This window comes from Macaca nemestrina, chromosome 2 (assembly GCF_043159975.1).
Source record: "Macaca nemestrina isolate mMacNem1 chromosome 2, mMacNem.hap1, whole genome shotgun sequence".
Lineage (NCBI taxonomy): Eukaryota > Metazoa > Chordata > Mammalia > Primates > Cercopithecidae > Macaca > Macaca nemestrina.
Window position 1 is genome coordinate 171,623,458 of NC_092126.1, and position 22,461 is coordinate 171,645,918.

The window sequence follows — 22,461 nt, forward strand, 5'->3', positions numbered from 1 at the left end:
AATTATAAAATGTTATCCTCTATGTAATTATTCATTAAGTTTTCCTAAGGAGGTGATCCCAGGCTTACGTTGACTGATGTTGTAACTGCCATATTCTACCAAAAGTGGCTTGTCTGAAAGCCTTGAACTGCACTGGAGCTGAATGTGAACCAGAGGGCTGGGCACTCGAAAAATTGTCTGATGATCCATGTAGGAGCCACAGTACCTGAGGAGACAAGAGTCGGGGACAACACACAGCTTGAGGTTCTGTCGACTGAATTCCTATTCATGGTGAATTCTCTAATACTTTGGTCATTTGGTTTTCACAAACAGAGATGCGTATGGTAGAGCTAATGGTAGTTATTCAATCTAGGCCATGTGACTGTGATCAAGTAACTTCTGCCCTCTTTATTTTCTCCTCTGCTTAATAGAACAATAATAGCACCATTGACCTGTTGCTTTCTTCACCATCACTTATGATCCAAAGAAATATAGATTTAATTCTCTCTGTTTTCTTTCCTTTTACAATGTGAAAACCTGTGTAACATAAGAATTGCCTGCTTTTGTCCACAAGCCTCTCTGCCAAACAAGGTGGAGTCCATTCGTTCAGGTTGAAAATATGCAAAGAATTCCAGCAAGACTAAAAGCAAAAGACAACATTATTTCAATGTAAATTGAAATCTGACATGCACATAAGGGCTTGTCCTTGGCAAAATTTCAAAGAATTAATGTCTGTCTCCAATATTTCCCTACCTTGATTATTTTTAATTACCTCTCATCACCTAATGCCCCCCAGTATCCTTTTGAGAAAATGTTCCTCCTGTTAATAATTCTCAGTACATTAGCACTGTGGTTAGTGAAGCATGCAGTATTATTATATTGCAGGCCCCTAAGTTAGTCCACCGCCCTGTGTAGATGAGGCTCTTCCCACAGAGAAACCCGCAAGATCTTGATGGGAGACAGCAGACACAAGGCTTGGGGGTAACGACCTCCACTGGAACCTGTAATGCCTATCACTCTAGGCCCCTAAAGCACTTGGGAAACAGGAATGTTCCACGGATCAGACACTGGCATTCAGGAGCACAGATAGCCTATGATTTTAAGGATTAAAGGAGGAAAGCATTCACGTGTTTCTCAGGAAGAGTCTTTCGCAATTGGCTGAAGTACAGGAACTGATAAGCTATTAGACAACTCCTGAGGTATGAGGAAGAGATGGCAAGTGCAGATGTCCTTCTGGCTAACTGGGAGCCAGGGTCTGAGAGGCACCTGAAAGCTAAGCCATGCCAAACTTTTGGAGTCAGAGTTGGCCATCTTGAGATCAGAATCCTGTGCTCTTAAAAACATGCTGATTATGTTATCTGAATCTCATAGTGATTTTCTTTGCGTTCACCATTAACATTTAGTAGAGTTTCCTTGCAAAGATGAGCCTTGCTAGGCATGTTAAGGGGAATCAAGAGGAAAGAGATCACACGCTTGGGCTGGAGTTTAAAAGGGGGGAGTAGGCAATGAGGAATAATGGTGGCTTATGAAATGAACGTTTTGAAACTGAGAAACTGGAGAAAGCCAGCAAGAGTCAGTTTATCTAGACAGACACATGATAAGTGAGGAAACTAAGACATAAAGACGTGAAATAACTTGCTGAAGTTCAAATAGCAAGTAAGTAGAACCAAGATTTGGATGCTAATTGGTCTGATGCTAAACTCTAGCACACCAAAGCAGTTCTGCCATGCTAAATCTTGGTAAAAAGGCTATCCATTTCTTCGGGGTTCATATACAGCAGTCCAGCAGCCCGAGCATTCACACCTCACCCCCAGGCTGGCTAGAGGAGATCATTAGGCTTCTTCTAGTCAGGATGACTTTTTCCTCCTTCCCCATTACAGCCTCCATTTCCTTAGGCTAACTGTTCAGCAAGGTGTCTAGTTAGCACAACTAGAGCTTTTCCTTTTTAGATGAAAAGTACTGATAATGTGAAGGGCTGGCATTTTAAATCTTGAGGGTAAGGAAGCATCAAATGAATCTGATAGGATTTCAGCCAGCCCACAAGCCTAGTGAAGAACTGGCCCTTTAGGAAAGGATGGGGCTCAGAGAGCTTTCCTGGTATGGCTTGGGAGCAGATCCTGCTCCTACTTAGGCAGCAATAAACACATCCCGGGTAGTCGTTGTGATTTAGGGATAAAATAGTCCCTCATTTTCAAAGCACAGCTCTGTCATAGGCTTACACCTTCACAAAAGATTTATAAAGATTTGTTTTCTGGATCTGTATTTTATTTAAATACCAAAATGCAGTATCTTTAAAGCCTTGGGGGCACGTTCTATAGTATTTATCCAACAAGTGTCATTTCAAAAACAATCTTATTATTCATATTAATAATAGCTAGTATTTTTTGCTTTGTGGTATACATGATTTCGTAAATTCTAACCAAATAACAAACAAGAAAAAACTTATTAAGAATCATTACCTCATCTCACCAACTAAAACTCAAAGAAGTTAAATAATTTGCCCTAGTTAATGTAGCTACTAAATGATAGAGCTGGAACTTGAACCCGGGTCTTCTGACTCCCACAAAATAGAGCCTCGATTTAATTACACTCCCCAAAATAATACGGTCTGTATTTTAATATGAATCCAAGAATGTCCTTAAATTTGATAAGCCCTATTCTAATGAAGACAGGACCAGTTATTTTGAAAGTAGTCTGTCTGAAGGGATTGAAAGAAGTTTTTTCTGAAAAAGCACTTAGAAAGGGAAGGTTTCACTCATAGAATAACAATGAACAAAGAAGTAGCAGGCAAATCCTTTAACTTCACAGAATTTTCTGAAAGTGAACTGAGAAGCTATTCCGTGGTCAAGACAGGGCATGCTGTATTTTTGAAAACCTATTCAGGGGCCGAGTGTGGTGGCTCATGCCTGGAATCCTGGAACTTTGGGAGGCTAGGGAAGGTGCATCACTTGAGGTAGGAGTTTGACACCAGCCTGGCCAACATGACAAAACTCCATCTCTACTAACACTACAAAAATTAGCCAGGTATGGTGGTGCATGCCTATAGTCCCAGCTACTTGGGAGGCTGAGGCAGCAGAATTGCTTGAAACCAGGAAACAGAGGTTGCAGTGAGCCAAGATCGCACCACAGCACTCCAGCCTGGGTGACAGAGCAAAACTCTGTCTCAAAAAAGCAAAAATAAAAAAGCAAAACAAAAAAACAAAACTATTTAATTCAGTGCCTATTTAATCTGTTACAGGTTTATAAGCAAATCAACAACAACAATTAAGGGACAAATTAAGAGTGAGAGTGAGCACCTAGTATATTGGTTCTAGAGCCAAGCAGATTGGTTCTAACCTTAAGCTCCTAGATTTCCAATTAGCTTCAACCCATTTCCCAGCCTCAGGATCTAGCCAGGCCAACTGAGACTCTCCTACCACACAGAATTGGTCAATGGTCTCCAACATTTTTTTCCAGCAGAACCCCAATTTATTATATTCCCCCATGGATCCAGGATTTGAAAAATTCATCTGCCAAATACTTGTGTGAAGTGTGGAATATACGTATCTATAGCCCAGCAGCAGAGAGCAGTGGTGGGGCAGGAGCCCTAAGACATGAGTTTGAATCTTGCCTCGATCACTCATGAGCTGCATGACCTTGAGCAAGTTACATAACTCCTATATCCCTCAGTTTCGCTAACTGTAAATGGTAAAGCACAAACTCTTTAAGAACAAGGAACACACAGCTATGAACCTTTCGTCAGATGCCTCACATATGAAAATCACTTACATGTGCTCATTAATTTCCCACCATCCATGCTCACAGCCTTTCATACTCTTCTTGGTTATTGAATAGTTATAGAATTTCAGTGCGATGCCAAGAGTTGATAGAGAAGTCTGTGAAAACAAACATTAAGTCAGAAAAAATGCTTCAATCAAAGGACGTATTTACTTATTCCCTTGGCTTGTTGTTTTAAGGCCATTCTACTCCTTGCACCCTGTGGCCCTTAGTGGGATAAACCAGTTCTCCCGAACAAAGCAGGATAAGGAGGAGAGCGTTCTGAAGAAGGAAGCAGGCAGCCATGTATTCAGGGAGCAGATGCTGGGTCCTAAGTGGAGCGGGGTGACTTGAGACATATCAGCATCTCTGGGTTTCAGTTTCTCCCTGTTAGTGTGAACTTAACTTTAAAAACACCCACTTGTTAATGAGTGTAAACACCTTCCTCTTTTGATGTACATATGACACAGTTGATTTAAAGCATCATTCAGATTCTTTAGACAAAGGAGAAATGAATCAGCCTCCTCTTCATATTAAATTCAGTATTTCTGAAGGCTCTTAGTGAGTCACCCCTAGATCTTCTCGGAAGACATTAAAAGAGAAAGCTGCCTTCGTGTATGAGCAAACGTGTGTGTGTGCGCGCGCGCGCACGCACGCATGCACCACACCACTCCATACACACACACACACACACACACACACACACACTATGCAACTGACTTTTTTGTTGCATTTTGTGGTATACATCTGTATTATGTCTGATATGACAAAGTTTTAGTTTTGATTTTCACTTTGACCCAGGAATTATTTAAGGAATTTTTACATTTAAGAGAGTCAAATTTGGGTTCATCCATTTTCAAGCATTCTAACTCTATCTCAGTTGAATAAGAATATCATTTATAGTGCTTTAAATTTTTTTAATTTTGTGATCAAATTTATGAATGCTTCACGGTCACTTTAAAAAAAAGGAGTAGTCTGCATATATATAATATGAAACTCATGTGCATGATATTCAGTATTTAATATCCTGCTTTGCCTGATTTATTGTCCTCCACTATCTCTGTCATGAATGAAGAGACTTAAAATTCCTTATTTAAGCATTGCCCACTTCTTTGCTTATTTTTTTTTACTTTTTTTTAATAAAATAATCTTTATAGAGACAGAGTTTCACCACATTGCCCAGGCTGGTCTCAAACTCCTGGGCTCAAGTGATCCACCCGCCTCAGCCTCCAAAAGTGTTGGGATTACAGGCGTGAGCCACTGTGCCTAGCTGGCATTGCCCACTTCTCTCTTTGTATTTCCACTTGTTTTTGATTTATGAGTATTAATGCTGTTTCATTTGCTGCATAAACAATTGACGTAATTAGATCTTATGGATCATTGTCTTTATTGTTAGAGATTGCTTTTTGTCTCGTACTTGCAAATCAGGGATGTCATTGCCCTGATTTCAGTGTTGCCTGGTACTAAGATTGTAAACTCTGCATTTTGTTGTTTATAATTGCCTGATACATTGCCCATCCTTTTTGTTCAGCCTTATTGAGTTGCTTTTTAGTTCATTTTGTCTTTTGAAAATAACATAAAGTTCAGTTTTAGGTAATACTTTGCAATTCAATCTTATTGTCTTTTTCTTTAGGTGAATTTCACCCATTACTTGTATTGCTCTGAAAGACGTTTGGTTTTAGTTATGTCATCGTATTATATGTTATGCTCTGTCTGTGTGTGTGTGTGTGTGTGTGCGCGCATATGCAAGTGTTTGCTGGTTTCCCATGAGCATTTGAATAGAGTAAACCATCCCTCGCCACCTACCTTTGAGGGAGAATGAATCAGGTACTTTATGTTTCTCACTTAAACATCACAACAACCCTGTTATGCAGGTAGTGTGAATCCCATTGCACAGAAGAAAAAACCAAGACTAACCAAGATAAGTAACTTTCCCAAGGTTAAAAAATGGAGCCCACAGATTCAAACCAGCCCTGCATGTCTCTGAAGGTCACCCTTTTCCCAGTGTAACAGGCTGCTTGGATACCAACATGGGGGGCTCAATCAGAAAGGGATGGTCTTATGTTTACCGAAAACCCAGGGCTCATGAGAACACATATCAATTTTTTTAAGTCTTCTCATCTGGTTATTTCTTCACATAAAAAATATGCAAACTGAGAGATAATAAATATGTTAAGTAACTAATGTAAATCTTATAATGTAAGAACATCTTCCAGTGCAGTCTTCTACAAGAAGCTCAGTTAGGCATTTTCACTGTATTCCAAAGCTTCAAAATAAAAATGGATTTATATGCAACACTACCTTCCAATCCACAGAGTTCCTCCATAGTGAAAAGAAATGAGTTCCCTTGCACACTGATTCCACGAATACAGAATTGCACACAATTCTACATTTGCATACAGATTGGCCAAGAGGCATTACTTACATTAACCTCCTTGACAAACAGAGGGGTGACATTTAGTTTCACAATGCATTGCAGGCTATTTCAACAAGTGAACAAAAAATAAGTCCACTATTATATGTTCTGTGTTCTCTGTTTCTGTTCCCTATCCTCTGCCTTTGCGTTGGGAACTGGACCTGTAATATTTAAATATTTCTGGCCGGGCGCGGTGGCTCAAGCCTGTAATCCCAGCACTTTGGGAGGCCGAGACGGGCGGATTACGAGGTCAGGAGATCGAGACCATCCTGGCTAACACGGTGAAACCCCGTCTCTACTAAAAAATACAAAAAACTAGCCGGGCGCGGTGGCGGGCGCCTGTAGTCCCAACTACTCGGGAGGCTGAGGCAGGAGAATGGCGTGAACCCGGGAGGCGGAGCTTGCAGTGAGCTGAGATCCGGCCACTGCACTCCAGCCTGGGCGGCAGAGCGAGACTCCGTCTCAAAAAAAAAAAAAAAAAAAGAAAAAAAAAATATTTAAATATTTCTCTGGTCAGTGATGGTGATAGGATGCAAGAGGCCATATCTTTCAGCCACCCCTAATTTGCCAGGGATCGTGTGTACACAACCCAACAGCCCACCTCAGATGGGCAGTGAAAATTTCTGTGGTAAAACTGATTGCATATTTCCTTCACAGAAGCAGGGAGCGGGGCTCCCTTCTGGGGAATCTTGTGCATTTCCTAAGTGATATAAGGAGGTGACTTACATGGCCCATAAAAATCCGTGCTTCTGCCTGGTGGACCTAAATTGGATGGTGCTGTGCTGATGACTTTTGTGATAAAAACAATTCAAAGCACTGCTCCATTTTCCTTTTCTAAGATTCTATAAGAAAATGTGTTGGAATACAAAAAGAAGGGAGGAGGTAAATGTTCAGCTAAGTGATTGTTAAGAAATGTAGGGAAGCAGAACATCTTCAGAAACCCAGACAAGGAGAAGGGGCTGAATTTATTTATGGAGAAGGCATGATTCCTTCTAGTCCTACCTGGGTCACTTTCTGATTGAGTGAGCCCTAGCAAATGATTTGACCCATCTCTTTTTCCATACCTATAAAATGTGCTAAGAATATATCTTCTATATTAGAGGTGTGTTTTGAAGGGCAAATAAAAATATGTTGCCAAAAACACTGAAGTGCTAAACAAATACAGACAACATAATATAAACTCAACACCCTTTTTTGGTTATACTTATTTGTTCCATATTCCCCTGCAGTCTGTAAACTCCATGAGAACAAGGACTTTATCTTGCTACTAGGCATCCCCATATAGAACCTGCCACGTGGCACACATTTAATAAGCATTGTTGAGTGGACAAGAGAGCTTGAGAGAAGAATCAGATGGACTTTAAGCTGTAGCAGGAGTTAATCCTTCTCAGATAAATAAGACCTTAAAACTCAGCTGAAAGTGAGTTTGCAAAGGGAGTTGATTGCTCTTCAGCAAATTTCAAAATGGAACCAGACACAAAGATGGATTGAGAATATAAACTAACTTTTGTGTAAAAAACTTTTATCATGATGAGTCAATATTTTTGTTACTTAAGTCATCTAGCTCTTAGTTATTTTTTAATAAATTCAAAGCTATTTCACAGGTGAAAAAAGTCAATATGTTTTACACTGATTTCCATTCACAGTAACATGCTCTCATGTTTTCAAAGCTTTCTGAAAAGGAACAGCTTTATTTAACCTGCACACTGAGGAGAACAAACTTGCTCTCTGAGATGACCACGGCTAACACGTTGGTCCTGGTGTTTCCCGCCTCCTTTCTCCCACTCCTCACTTGCCCACTGGGATGGCCTTTTCCTTACAAAGCCTTTTTTTTTTTTTTTCTTCAGCATTTCTCACCCCCAACCCCTAGCAAAACACTAAATGATCCAATATTCTTATTCACACCCTGACTAAAAGTCCCAACAAAGTTTTAAATTTTTCATTTTAAGGCCACAGATTATTAAGAAGTCAACCTTTATTTTATCTCAAAGGAATTTCAAACATTTGACAGAGCTTTTGAGAACGGCACTGTCTTCTGCTATCACACGAACTCCAGAAGGTAAATCTGCTTTGTGGAGAGACTGAAGAAATGGAGATTTGTTTCCTTTCCCTTTTCCTTCCCTAACCCGTTTTTTCATCGCCTCTTTTCCTCTCCTCCTCAGACTCACTGCTCATCTGAGGCCTTGCATTTCTGCTGCCCTGAAGCCTTGAGAATCTGGCAGTGAGCAAGGGTCCAGCACCTTTATCTCTTAACTACTTTGGAAATATTTGTAATAATGATTTTTTTTTTTTTTAATTTAAGGATACATGCCATCAGGGTATTGACACCAACTTACAGGTTTGAGTAGAGTTATGAAATTATTTTAACTATTATGACTATGCACAAAAAAATATATATGCGTTAAGCACCCTCCTGCCTCAGAGTCCCTGGCCTAGCTGTTCCCTTTGCCTGCAACATTCTTATCCTGGTATTTACAAGGTTAGTACCCTCATCTTTTAGGTTTATGTGCAAATGTCCCCTTATCAGCAAGACTTTCCCTGGCCATCCTATTTAAGATAACAAACACCTAACTTGTTATCCTTCACACCTCCCACCCCCAACTCAAGCTATAGAGCCCCCTTCCCTGCTTTATTTTTCTCCATAGCATTTTATCATTATGAGACAGATTATGCATATTTAACTTGTTTGTTTATCACTTGCCTTCCCCTACTGGAAGGTAAGCTCCATGAGAGCAGGGCTGCTGCTGTGCGTGTGTGTCTGATTTCATGGATCCCCCGTGTCCGGAATCATGCCTGAGTGCCTGGCCCATAGTAGTCGTTCAATAATATATTGAATAAATGCAAACAACATACTGCTTGCCGTTTACATCTAATTTATCTAATTGCTATGCCACACAACAATGAGTTTATATGTATATCCTGAATGAACAAAAGTGATACTTTGCCCTGTCTCCATGTGATATTACAGGTGGAGAAAGAAAAAAACAGTTTACTAAGGTTTTTTTTTTTTTTTTAAAAAAGCATAAATGCCTTATCTAGCACCAGAGGGAGAGATAGATAGATAACAGAGACAGATAGATAGATAGATACATACATACATACATACATACATACATACATACATACATAGATATATAGATATAGATAGATGATAGATAGATATAGATAGATAGATGATAGATAATAGATAGATAGATAGATAGATATTTCGTATACATTTGCACTCTGGTTTGCTTATACAACTGAAATATAATACAGTTGTCCCTTGCTATCTGTGGAGGATTGGTTACAGGAACCCCACAGATACCAAAATTCTCAGATACTGAAGTATTTTATGTAAAATTGTGTAGTATTTGCGTGTAATCTATGCACATCCTCTCCTATACTTTAAATCATCTCTAGATTACTTATAATACCTAATACAATTATATTATATGTAAATAGTTGTTATGTTGTATTGTTTTTTATTTATATTATTTTTTATTGTTGTATTTTATTGTGTGTGTTTGTAAAATTTTTTGATCTGTGATTGGTTTAATCCACAGATGCCAAACCTGCAGATACAGAGGGCTAACTGTATTGACTAATCCAATGTATTACTTTATTATTATTCCTATTACAATGCTAGTGATGAAGTAATTAAAAATGGATGAATGTGCTCTATCATAATAAAATAATTGTTTGAACCTTCAACAATGCCTTTGCATTTTCAACACAAACAAATTTAAGAAACAAGCTCCGGTCTGCTAAGAGTAGTTCATTTGTGGGCAGAGAGTTGAAATTACAGAAAAGTGTTGCTTTCTAAATAATATGTTTCAATAATACTGAAATTTTATAAAATTAAGCAATATTCTTTCGTAATTAAAAATAAATGTAATGAAATTCATGTTATTAAAAATAGAGCAGTCATATTTTTCTAAGACACTGGTAGAACTAGGCTACCTGAAATTTCCAGGTACACTTGCATTTTGGAGGATAGTAGCTCGGGTAATATGGGCTTGAAATTGTCCCTTCAAAGCCAGTGATTTCTTTGACCAACACTGTGTTTTCACACTCTGAAAAAGATACCCAGTGACACACAATGATTCACAGCTGTGAGATTGTGGAAACATACACTTCATACATTCATTTAATTACTAATGCACACTTCCTTGATCGACAAGCTTTATACATTTCTTAAACTTTGTGCTTTTTTTGGTTTTTTGTTTTTTTTTTTTGTTTGTTTGTTTTTTCAGAAGAAATACATACCACCCTACAGATGTATAGCTAAAATGCTTGTTCTGAAATTCTATGTTTGTTTTCAAATCATATGTTTTGGCTGCAGATCTGCAAGATGCTATTACTTTCTTTAAAAACATAGTTCTGAACTCAGAGACACCAGCAACAGCTGAACAGCAATCCCTCCTCAGAGGCCTGAGTTCCATCCCTCATATTCTCTCTTCTATGCTCTAAACTGAGATAATCCCAACCTCTTTCCTTTGTTCGCCCAGCCCTAGGGATGATAGTTACTTTCTGCACATGTTACATCCATGGTACCTGACATTTCTTGTCCTATTCACCTTTTGAGTAACCTTATTAACACCTTTATACTAAGTTAATAGTTCTTACAGAATTCATTCTGTCCAAATAACTAATATGGTCTCTCTCTTCTGACTGGACCCTTATTCAGAGTCCCAGACTAATAAAATGAATATTATAACACAGCCTCCAGAAAGATAAGAATAGGCTATCATAACAAATATTTCTAAAAGTGACTTCTGCATAACTGGGGAAGACTTACTTTGTTCTGGAATGACCTCAAAATATGCCCAGATTCCTGAGAGCCTCCGTATATGAGGAGCCTTAAATGTCACCAACATGAGATTATTTGTGGAAACAAATGACATTAATATTCTTGTGGGTTCACAAATTCTGAAAGCAGATAATAAAACAAAAGTACATGAACAATACATTATTTGAGAAATGGGTCTCCTGTTCGAGAAATGGGTCTCCATTCAAAATGATTCCACAGGTTTCCTGGGCCATCCGTTCAATCCATCCACTCAGTGCTTGGGACTCTCTCCCAACCAGAACCTCATCCATTAGTAGCCACAGAGCACTACAGAGCTGGAAAAGGTAGATACATTTTTGTGTAGGAACCTCTACCAGAGAATTTTCTGGGATGCCTGTCACTGGCTGCTCCTTGAGCAGAAATACGGTATAAAAGTAGTGTATTGAATGGCTAAGGTCCTGGACTCTGCCCTAAGGAAAACTGGATTCAAAAGTCAGCTCCATCATGTAAATGGATGAAAGATGCCAGGCTTAAATCTTTGTAAGCACCAGTTTCTCTTCTATGCAATGGTAGTGTTACCAGAACGAAGGCCATGTGAGTTGTCCAGGTACTTGGCATTTTAAACAAAGAATTGAGCAAAAATGCACAAAGCAACAAAGGAATGAAACAGAAATGAGAAAGGAAAGCAGGGATTTATTAAAGCTCTCCACAGGGTGGGAGTGGACCAGAGCAAGCTGTTCAAGGGCCCAGTTACAAAGTATTTGGGGTTTTAAGTACTCCTTGTGAGGTCCCTATCAGCTACGCCTTATCTGGATGAAGGATTTGGTCCATGGCTAATTAAAGGTCGAGGTAAATTGGTGCAGTATGCAGCTGAAGGGATGGCCCGGGCTTAGCCTGAGGCCAATCAGGGTGCTTTCCCTTTCCACCTGAGAAGTGGTGGAAGCGGGAGGTTGTAGGGTGATGGGGCTTTTCTTTGGTTTAGCTTTAGGAAATTTACATTAATTGGGCTTAGGTTCCCTGCCCCCAGATCTTGTTGTTTCCCCTTGAATCAGCTTTAGGAAGTCAGCACTAATTGGCCTTAAGTTCCCTGCCTCCAGATCCTATTCTCCTGCCTCAGTAGTAATAATAATAGTATGCTCCTCATAGCATTGTGTTGAGGATTAAATGAGATATGTAAATATGTCTGAAAGGATGAAAAGAAGCTGATAATGATGGAGGAATGGGCATCAGTGGCAAACTTACTTTTCACTGCATATTCTTACATAGTGTTTGAATTTTTAACATGTACATTCATCACCAAAATATAAATACCTACATACACACATAAAGCATCGTTAGGTACATCCACAGACATGGTTAAAAATAATAGGATGATTTATGTACCTTTTTAGCACAGTGAGTAACAAATACTTTCTTAATAAAGCCTAATTCATTATTAGTTTACCAAATATTAAGCACCCATAAATAAATATCTACTATTAAGTAAAAAATACTAGGGTATGTATATGTGTGTGCTATTACATATACATGAATGAAAGGATTTATGCTAAAATATAACAGAAATTTGTTCTGAATAAGGAGATTGTAAAATAATTGATACTGTTTCCTCTGACCTAATTTTCTACAATAAACATGTGTTACCTTTGTAATGAGAAAAGAATTTAATTGTTTACTAATGTGATGCAATCATCATAGGATATTTATTCTCACACTGTTGAAACAGTAGACTTCATTTTTATTTCAATAAATTAAAATTAAACAAAGTATCTGTTATATTTCAGGTATATTGGCTGAAGTTCTTGCTGTACTGACTTTGACAGTATTTGCTACAAGTGGAAAACAAACATTGAGTCTGATAGGCTCTGGCGAGGGTACTAAAGTATAATGGATACTAAATAGGGCATGGGTCAGTCATCGACCTCATGTGTGCACACAAAAACTGTTCTTAAAAAAATCCAGGGGGAACACAGATACTGTAAAACAGAGGTTGTAAAAAATCTTTTTACCTGCCAAGAGGAGTACCTGCATCGTACCTGTACAAGATGCTGCTCCGGATGGGCAAAAGGGAGTCATAAATGGTCAGGGAGTCAGTGACACAGTTGTCGGCTTCGATTTGGATGGACTTGATTGAGAGACGAATCAGGTAGCCCACTATGGCCACCAGCTTGAAGTGGCACATCAGCCTCCCTGAGGTTGCAGAAATCTCCAGCGGGTAGTGGAGAGACAGACGCTCTGCATAGAAGTACTGAGAGCAGCCTTTGTCTGTGGAGACAGCACCATTTTCCTTTCTTTTCTTTATTTTAGAAATGATTTTTCTAAAAAAAGAAATCTTTATAGAAAAGTAAAGAGCAAAAGAGGTCATGTGAAGGACATATGCTGCCTTTGCCAGCCTAGGTTCACTTCCCTGCCTTCGGGTAACAGCCCTGCATTTTGGCTTTAGAAACTACCCGCACTCTGTCTATATAGTTTGGTTGGGGTTAAACTCACCCCTAGCTTCAGAGGTGGGCACATAACCCAGGCTGGCCAATCAGAGTCAAAGAAGTCATTTCAAGAATAGGCATGTCAGTCAATCCAGACAGTGAGAGTCAGCCCCAGGACTTCTGCAAGAGCAGTCAGGAAATACGTGGAGGTGGTTTCACCATGGTTGAGAAAATGATAAATTTTAAGTTTGGATCTACTTGGTGGTCCTTGTTACAACCACAGTGAAAGAGCACAATTTGATAACGAAGTCTCTATAGAAGTAGGCAGAGATGCAGAGTTCTGATGATATTTTATTTTAGATCCTAGACTCAACCATGACTAATGCCAGCACATTCCATGTATGTCCCACTTACATGAGCCAGTCAAGTTTCTTTTGTGCTTAAGCCAGTTTGAATGCATTTCTGTCACTTGCAATTAAAAGAGCACTAACAAATACCATCAATTAGAAAATGAAAATTACAGCCAAAAACAATATTAACATGGGAGGAGGGGGAACCACATGAAAGAATTTACCAGATCCTATGGTTGACGAGTAATCCGACCGAAGCCCAGCTGCATTGAAAAAGCATATAGACAAGAGACTGAATCCCATCATTTCATTTTGTTAGAATTTTACTTCGTAAAAATTATTTTCAGTCCTTCTTTAAAAGCAATCAAATGCATCTGGGATTTACTTTAAAATAATCCTGTGAGGATGAGGTAGTTGTTTAGGTGTTTAGAGATCAAATAGAATAGTTGAGAGTGAGTTGATAGTTGTCGAAGCTGAGTAATGGGTGTATGAGAGTTCACTGTACTATTCTCTTTACCTTTTGTATCCTTGAAATTGTAGTTGCAAGTTTCAAATATTTTCAAAGGTAAAAAAGCAACCAAACAAATATGATATTAGTCCTATATATGAAATAATACATGGGATACAGAATTTTCTATGAGATTTTTCATTTATTTAACAAATATTTGTCAGCTACCTACCATATGCCTAGTGTATGTGTGTGTGTATATAATATAGATACTTATATATTTTTAAATACACAGAAATTTATAAATTTATAACATATGTTCATATATGTATTTTATATATAAAATTTAAATCAAAACAGAAAATTGCATAAGTTTTGAGTTATGCAATCATTAAGCCATTTTACTATCAAGGCAAACAATGAAATTTGCATTTGAGGCTATGAAGCAAGCTGTTTTGGAGTGTTGGACAGCATTACACAGTAAAGGGACAGTCTGTCTGGGCAAATAAAGTAACAAGATAAACCTCAGCAAAATTCTTCCTTGTCTAGGTCTTTGTTCTTTGGGGACTTAGTTTGACGATGCATGAACTGAATAAAGGTAGGTAGAGGTACACAGTAATACATTCAATTTCATATGAATATTTTCCCCAAATCTATTGTTCAATCGCTGTATTTTTACTTTACTAACATAGCTCCAATGTCTTTAGTTAATCCTGCGCTCCTGGGATTGTGGGATAATCCCACATTGTAATGCTTCGTTACAATGTTGACTGTAATCATGGCAAGTTTCCGAAGTGCTGCAGGAAGGAATGCTAAAGGAGAATTACCCAACAATCACCATTTAGTACCACAGAGTCCATGTCCACAGCCAGACCCTGCAAGCTCCCCACAGAGGTCCGGTTTATGATGCTTGTCTGGATGGAGTCCTTCAAGATGGCGGCCACACAGTCTTCACAGAAGATGTGGCCTTTGGCGCGTGGCATGACGAACACAATCCAAAAGTGGACAAGGAGGCCACCTTTGTTGTTGCTGCTATAACGAAAAAAGAGAGCTCGTCAGGGACCTCACAAGACTTTACAGAGAAGCAGTACCCAACTGATAGATTCAAGGTAAGGCCAGTGAGCACATCCTTCAACTGAAGCTAGCTCCCTACTTTAGGTAGTCATTGACTTCTGTTATGAAGATTGGCGAAGGACAGCATCATGTTAAATGTATTCAGACTATTGTGTTGGATTCTAATCTAAAACCATTACTGTATAGTTGCATCTCCATGGAGAATATGCTATTTCTAATGGATATCAATCAGTATTCACTGCCATTAAAATTTAAAACCGTGGCCAGGCGCGGTGGCTCACGCCTGTAATCCCAGCACTGTGGGAGGCCGAGGCAGGCAGATTACCTGAGGTCAGGAGTTTGAGACCAGCCTGACTAACATGGTGAAACCCCGTCTCTACTAAAACTACAAACATTAGCCAGGCATTGTGGCGGGTGCCTGTAATCACAGCTACTTGGGAGGCTGAGCTGGAAGAATTGTTTGAACCCGGGAGGCGGAGGTTGCAGTGAGCTGAGATCGTGCCATTGTACTCCGGCCTGGGCAGCAGAGTGAGACTGTCTCAAAAAAAAAAAAAAAAAAAAATTAAAACCATTATAATGTTTGATACTCTGCCATGTCCGGGGACTGTGCTAAATCTGCTTTATCCCATTTAATCTTATGAGAAGGTCCTATTATTATTCCAATTTTATAGGTGAGAAAACTGAGGCCAAATACAACTCCAAGTCACATAGCTAGTAGCAGATCCAGTAATTAAGCCCAATTTGGTTTCCAGTCTGCCCCCAGAGCCTGAGCTCCTAATGGCATAAATACTGCCATGTTTTATGAAAGGAACATAACATGGCGTTCTGCAGTAAATGACTTGAGAAATGGAAGGTTAAGGAAACTAATCAAGTTGCTTTACTCCAAGGCTTCTCAGTGCTTTAATATGTCAAAGTGGATTGTGGATTGTGAATCTCTGCAGATATATTGGGAGTGGGTGGGGTGGGATACAATATATGGTGCACAATTTTTTCTAAAAATTATTTGACCATGAATCCCCTTTTTTCTCAGAAGATCTCTATTGACCAGTTTTTCACTGAACATTAAGAAATCATAGTCTGTGCTTTATTTTTGCCTCCACCCAATATGATAGACAAGTTTATGGCCATTTTGCACAGCAGCATTGCTATAGGGGTTCAGGATTCTAGCTATGGGGAGAAGGTCGGGATTTGGTAGATAAAGAGCAAAAACACAGCATGAAAGCAGGACAGTGAGTTGAGTCACTAGTTGTGTTAATACAGTATGAATCCCCAACCACCTCCAAGAAGCTACTTAGGAATGGTGGAATCTCAGCCTTTTCATAGCCTTGAATGGAATTTAGAACAATGAACACAGAAATCCCAAAACGAGGGACATGCATTACCTGACATCTGCAACAACAGACTGCTCATAAAATTTGGAGAAGGCAGATGTTGTATACACCAGGTTTATCTGAAAAAGAATAGTTGAGGTATCTGAAGTATTTCATACTTGACTTCCTTTTACAGTATCTTAAATGTTGTAGGCCCAAGCTCTGACAGCCAGCAAGAAGAAGTGCAAGCCTCAAAATAAAGGCCCCTAACTCCACACCCAGACATTATTTCTTGAATTCAAATAAATTCTTCCTGCAACAATCTTGGGTGACCTCCTTTATTCTGCTATCTGTGAAAAATCAGTGACCCTCAGTCACTTATTGCTCTCTTTAAACTCAAACTTAAATTCTGTATTCTCCTCACTCCAAAGGTTAATTTTCTCCACAGTTAACAAATAAACTCATTTAAGCACATTTTCATACCGCAGTATCTGACCCAACGTCTTTTCTATCAGGGCAGCAGCGTTGACTATATTCTTAAGGACGCATTCTCATATTGGCCACTAGGGGGCGAGTGGTATCCACAGCCAGATCTACCAGCCTCCTTCAGAGAACAAACTCTAGGGAAGGGCCCCAGCCCTTTTAAAACTTCATAATTGGATCTCAAAGGAGAGCTATATTTCAATTGATTTACTTCTTGGCCCTCACCCAGCATTTCTAAAACCAAACTCACTCTCTTCTCCCAAGTCATTTTCTCTGGTATTCTCCTTCCTACATAATTTGAAAACCACTACATAATTGCCCAAGATTAAAAAAAAAAAACTTTTTTAACCCTTAGAAATTATGAAGTGTAGTGGAAGTAATATGAGCTGTGAAATTTAAATTCACTGTGCAACACAGAACATGTTGCCTAAACCTGTTTAGACAGTGGTTTTGTTTGTTTGTTTGTTTATTTTTTTATTTATTTTACCTATAAAGTGGTAATCAAAACACCCACCTCCTTGGGATAATTTGAGACATAATTGGTATACAGTCTTATGCCACATGACATTTTGGTCAATGACAGACCACATATATGACAGTAGTCTCACAAGATTATGATGGAGCTGAGCGACTCCTATCATCTAGTGATTTGTGTTACAATGAGCTACACTGTTCAGTACAGTAACATTCCATGCAGGTTTGTGGCTTAGGAGCAGTAGGCTATACCATCTAGCCTGGGTGTGTAGTAGGCCACTCCAGCTATGTATGTGTACACACACTCTATGATGTTTGTACAACAGTATCTCCATTGCTAAGCGACACAGGACTGTATAAATATTAGAGGCAAAGGGTTTAGTGACGTACTCAGTATATAGGAGGCGTTCAGTAAGTAAAAGCTGCTCTGAGCACTGTTGTCTTTGATGTGCCCTCTCTCTCACCACCTTTCCTCCTTCTACACAGCCAGTCATTGTGTCAAGGTCATCACTATGACAACCCTCTCCAGTACCGTGGAAATACAAATGGACAGCAATGTTCTAGTTGGTAATATGTGCCAAGAGCCATGAATACATACTTTTCTATTTGTCCAAGTAATTATGCTTTTAGGAAACCACCTAAAGGAGTAATCGGAGATACTCACAAAGAATGTGGCAGCTTTGCTGTCTCATTATCTATAGCAAAAATTGGGAACAGCCTAAACATCCAATAAATGGGGATTTGCTAACTTTGAGGCTATTGTAACTCACATTTTTTTTTAAGGCAGATTTACTTGCATAGAAGCATGCAATAGCATGCTAAGAGAAAATGTGAATTTATAAAACTGAAATATATAGTCCAGTATTGCACTATTCTTGTATTTCAGAATAAAAAGGGGCTTTATCTCTGGTGATGACGTTAAAGATGATGTTAGTTTTTAAAACATAATCATCTGAATTTTGCTAATTTTTATAATAAATATTTATTAGTTCTATAATGAGAAAGTTACTTTTTACAGTGAAGAGATTGCCAGTGCATCGAGGTTGAAATAAACGTGTACAATAGTGGAATTAATCGGTATGCATCTAACTTCAGAACTGGAAGGTATTTTAAAGGTCATCTGATTCCAATTCCTTTATTTTATGGTTGAGAAAAACTGAAGCTGAGATAGGCATTCTTTTTTTTTTACATTGGAACATGGGAGCAGGGGGAGAAATTCTATCTTATAGCCAAGATGTGCTAAATTTCATGTTTTCTTCTGACAGCTTCCTTTGTCTACCCTGCCCTCTACTTCCCTAAACCCTGCTCACCTCTGACACTTGTGGTCCCCTCCAGCTTCATCCCCCACCTCCCCGCAAACCCATAACCCCTTCTACCCCCATCACCTCACCACTTGCTGCACAGTCCGTGCCACGGAAAGAAATTCCCTGGACTCCTTTTGTTGGTATTCAGGAAGAAACTCAATGTTGGTGATGCGAAACATCCCAGCAAAGTAAAAAGCATCTTTGCTTTCTGTCTTACCTGTAAAATAGGAGAGAACGAGATTGGGAGGCTTTCCCATCTGTGTGGCAGTAAGGAATTGTCTGAGCTATGTCAGTATGAGGATCCTAAAATAATTTTATTTTAGGCAGCTACATACTAACTGGTTCAGAGCCTGTGAAGTTTTAAATGTAGGTAACAACATCTATTTCATCAGCAGCAAATAACCGTGTCTCAGAATATTCCTTCTGTCAGCTCTGGCAACTAGTTAAGAGCAAGATTAAAAGGATCTCATGGCCCTTGTGTGTTACTTTTCTGTTGTCCATGTATACCCCACTTTATCATGATTTCTCTCTGTCTCCTTTATGGGCTCTCCGAAGCAATAAACGGTAATTTATTTTGATTCCTCAGCCCCTGATGCAGGCAGTGCCTGGCTTAGCTTTGAAGCTCAATAAACATTTGAGGGAAGGAAGGGAGGGACAAAGTGGGTAGAGGGGGAGAGAAAGGGAGAAAGAAAGAGTGAGAAAGAGAGAGAGAATATTTCCTCTTAGCACAAGGCCCAGCACATGGAAATGCTAAATAAATGATGGCTGAATTAAAAAGAAGTTGCAACCGCTGTGAGGATAGGAAACAGCTTGCCTTCTAAGATCCATTAGTCACTTTAGCCTCAGGAAGTGTAGGGAGGCTGGGGAGGGGAGGAGGCAGCACGGGGTAAGGGGCAGGAGGCTTGAACTCCTGTCCTTGATTTGTTTTTTCAGGTAATGTGACCCTGGACTGATCGCCTCGCCTTTAGGCCAGTCATATAAAACAGCAGTTGTTTTTTGGTTTTTGGGTTTTTAAATTTTTATCAGGGAAGTGCTTCCTAGATTTCGTTTTTTCTTTCTTTTTTTTTTTTTCTTTTGGTTGCGGACTCTAAAATTCAAATGAAAGCTATGACTTCTTTCCAGAAGCTCATATGTCCTTCTCATATCAGTGAGTACTCTAGAGTCTGAACAACAATCATGCAAGAAAGATCAATTAATTTAGCATTAAATCAGACTACATTTACCTAACTCTTCAGCTCAGCCTAATGTATAAGATCCTCCGTAGTCTCCCTGTTTACCTGTCTCTGTCTACCTCCTTTCTCAAGGCCACCCTCCGTGCCCAGATTTCATGTATCAAAACTAACCTGTTTTCTATTGAAAAATTCTTACTGGTCCATACCAGTCTCCCTTTGCTTCTACTGATCTGTTTCCATGAAGTGGCCTTCTCCGATTTTTATAAACCAACAAACTACATCTGCACAAGGATGTTCTAAAACTTTTATAAACATGCTAGGACAGTGCAAATGTGTCAGCTGGGGAACAGCAGAGAAACGAAGGCAAATAAGCTGCTTTGTTCTGGGCTGAGGTTGTGCGTGTTTATCTTAACGGCCCATTGACTTCCCCACCAGTTTCCTCAAGGACAGAGATCGTATCTCGCTCACCACTCTGCTCCCATGCCTACCCCAGGACCCAACACATAATGAGCAGTCTCAAGATGTATCAGATGAATGTTCAGGAACCAGTTCACGAACCCTTCTCTGGATGCCATCCCTGGGCAATTTAGATGTCTTTCTTCTGTCATCACAAGATAATCACTTAAGCAAGAAGTTCAGCTCACACCTTCTCTCTAGCACTGAACTGTGAACTTTTTGAAAGTAGCAAATGCCTCTGTGAGCTTTCCAAAGGTAGGAGATGCATCATGGTGTGTTTGATGCCCTACCTTCTGCCAAGCAAATCACAAGTCATCAATTTATGTGCATATAAGTGACCTGAACCGTTCAAGACAATATTCCTTCATTCTTTGCCTAAAAGTCTTCCCTTCCATTCAGATTTTCATATCTCTGAGAGTACATCTAGGAAAACTATTTCTCTACCCATAACGCTTCTGTCACCAAATGTGGGGGTAAGGGTGGGGTTTCTCCACACCAAGCAATTCTCCAATTCTTTGCAGACACTAACTGGATGTCCAATGATACAGTTCAATTCTGACACCAGCTACCAAGAGTTCGTGTCAGACCCGAAAGGTTAAAGGCACATTATCACAAGACCGCCCCCCACTGCAGATCCCAATCAGAAGTAGTAGGTCCCCAGGCTACCCACACTGCTGTCCAAATTGGCTGCAAATTGGCTGTTCTCATAAAGCCCTCAGGTTTCATAATTTGCTATAATGACTCACAGAACTCAGAGAAACACTTTACTTACTATTACTTCTTTATTATAAAGGATACAGATGAGCAGTCAGATGAAGAAGTACCTAGGGCAAGGTTCAGAGGGGTCTGTAGAGTAGGGAGCTTCTGTCCCTGTGGAGTTGGAGCATGCCACCCTCCCAGCAACTGGATATGCTCACCAACCTGGAAGCTCCTTGAACCCTGCCATTTAGGGTTTTTATAGAGTTCAATTTTAAATCATTTCCCATTCGTGAATAAGCTCAATCTTCAGCCCCCTCCTGAAAGTTACAATCCTCTCAGCATGTGGTTGGTTTCTCTGGTCATCTAGGGGCTTTCAGCCACCGGTCATTTTGTTAACATACAAAAAGACATTCTTAAAAGCTCTGTGTTAGGATCTAGGGACTACAATCAAATATTATAACAAAATGTATGTATATAAAACAAAAGATGCTCCTATCACTCCTATCATTCAGGAAGTTACAGAATGTTAGAAGCTCTGAGCCAGAAATCTGGGGCACAGAATAACTGTATATTTCACATTATGTCATGTGCATGTATTTTGTATCAAATATATTAACATGTATAGATGGCAACTCCAAAACAAGTCAACAAAGGCTATACTTACAGTGTTGCATAAGTAAGAACTCTATAGGAAAGGGCTTAGTTATGACACCTGTCCAAAAGGATCAGTCAGATCAACAAACACATAATAACAGAGGAGAGAAAGATGCATGTGCAAAATGGAGCTCAGGGAGCTGGAAATTCAAGGTTGCCTAGAAACAGGTGGTGGGTGGAATGAGGAAATGAAACAGCTTAGCATTCCATTAATTTTCTTAAAGCTACAAATGCATTACATTTCTGAACCAGTCAAAATCTCCTGAGCATCCTTCTCAGCTCTTCCCATCCTATCCCCAGTCTCCACCTCTTGCTCTCCTATGGGGAGAAAATGGTGTTGGTAAGAAAAAGAAATGAGAAAGAGAATTCTGGTTTATGTCTCCTTAAAACATCAACACCAGGCCAGGCACCATCGTTCATGCCTGTAATCCTAGCACTTTGGAAGGCCAAGGTGGGAGGATTGCTTGAATACAGGAGTTTGAGACCAGCCTGGGCATCATAGTGAGAACTCTGTCTCTACAACAAATTTTAAAAATCAGCCCAGGTGTGGTGGCATATACCTGTGGCCTCAGCTACTCAGGAGGCTGAGGCAGCAGGATTGCTTGAGCCCAGGATTTCAAGCTTGCAGTGAGTTGTGATTGTGCCACTACACTCCAGCCTGGGTGACAGAACAAGATCTTGTCTCAAAACAAAAT

The 22,461-nt window shown here is 39.5% G+C and overlaps 1 protein-coding gene across 5 annotated transcripts in view; it reads right to left on the bottom strand.

Annotated features, from left to right (window-relative positions):
* LOC105470405 (transmembrane serine protease 7) overlaps positions 1-22,461 on the bottom strand; it is a 41,409-nt gene that overhangs the window by 18,541 nt on the left and 407 nt on the right. The window contains exons 1-10 of one of the 5 annotated variants that reach the window (XM_071092434.1): positions 21,777-22,022; positions 18,872-19,002; positions 16,597-16,664; positions 14,979-15,172; positions 13,917-13,955; positions 12,956-13,184; positions 10,932-11,062; positions 10,094-10,206; positions 3,748-3,854; positions 69-205 (exon numbers count right to left, since the gene is read on the bottom strand). In XM_071092434.1, the coding sequence (XP_070948535.1) occupies positions 69-205; positions 3,748-3,854; positions 10,094-10,206; positions 10,932-11,062; positions 12,956-13,184; positions 13,917-13,955; positions 14,979-15,172; positions 16,597-16,664; positions 18,872-19,002; positions 21,777-21,786 (1,159 nt within the window). In that variant the 5' untranslated portion in view covers positions 21,787-22,022. Of the gene's footprint in view, positions 1-68; positions 206-3,747; positions 3,855-10,093; positions 10,207-10,931; positions 11,063-12,955; positions 13,185-13,916; positions 13,956-14,978; positions 15,173-16,596; positions 16,665-17,007; positions 17,073-18,871; positions 19,003-21,776; positions 22,023-22,461 lie in introns of those variants that run through there. The other 4 variants (XM_071092431.1, XM_011722382.3, XM_071092435.1 and 1 more) reach the window with 4 other exon arrangements.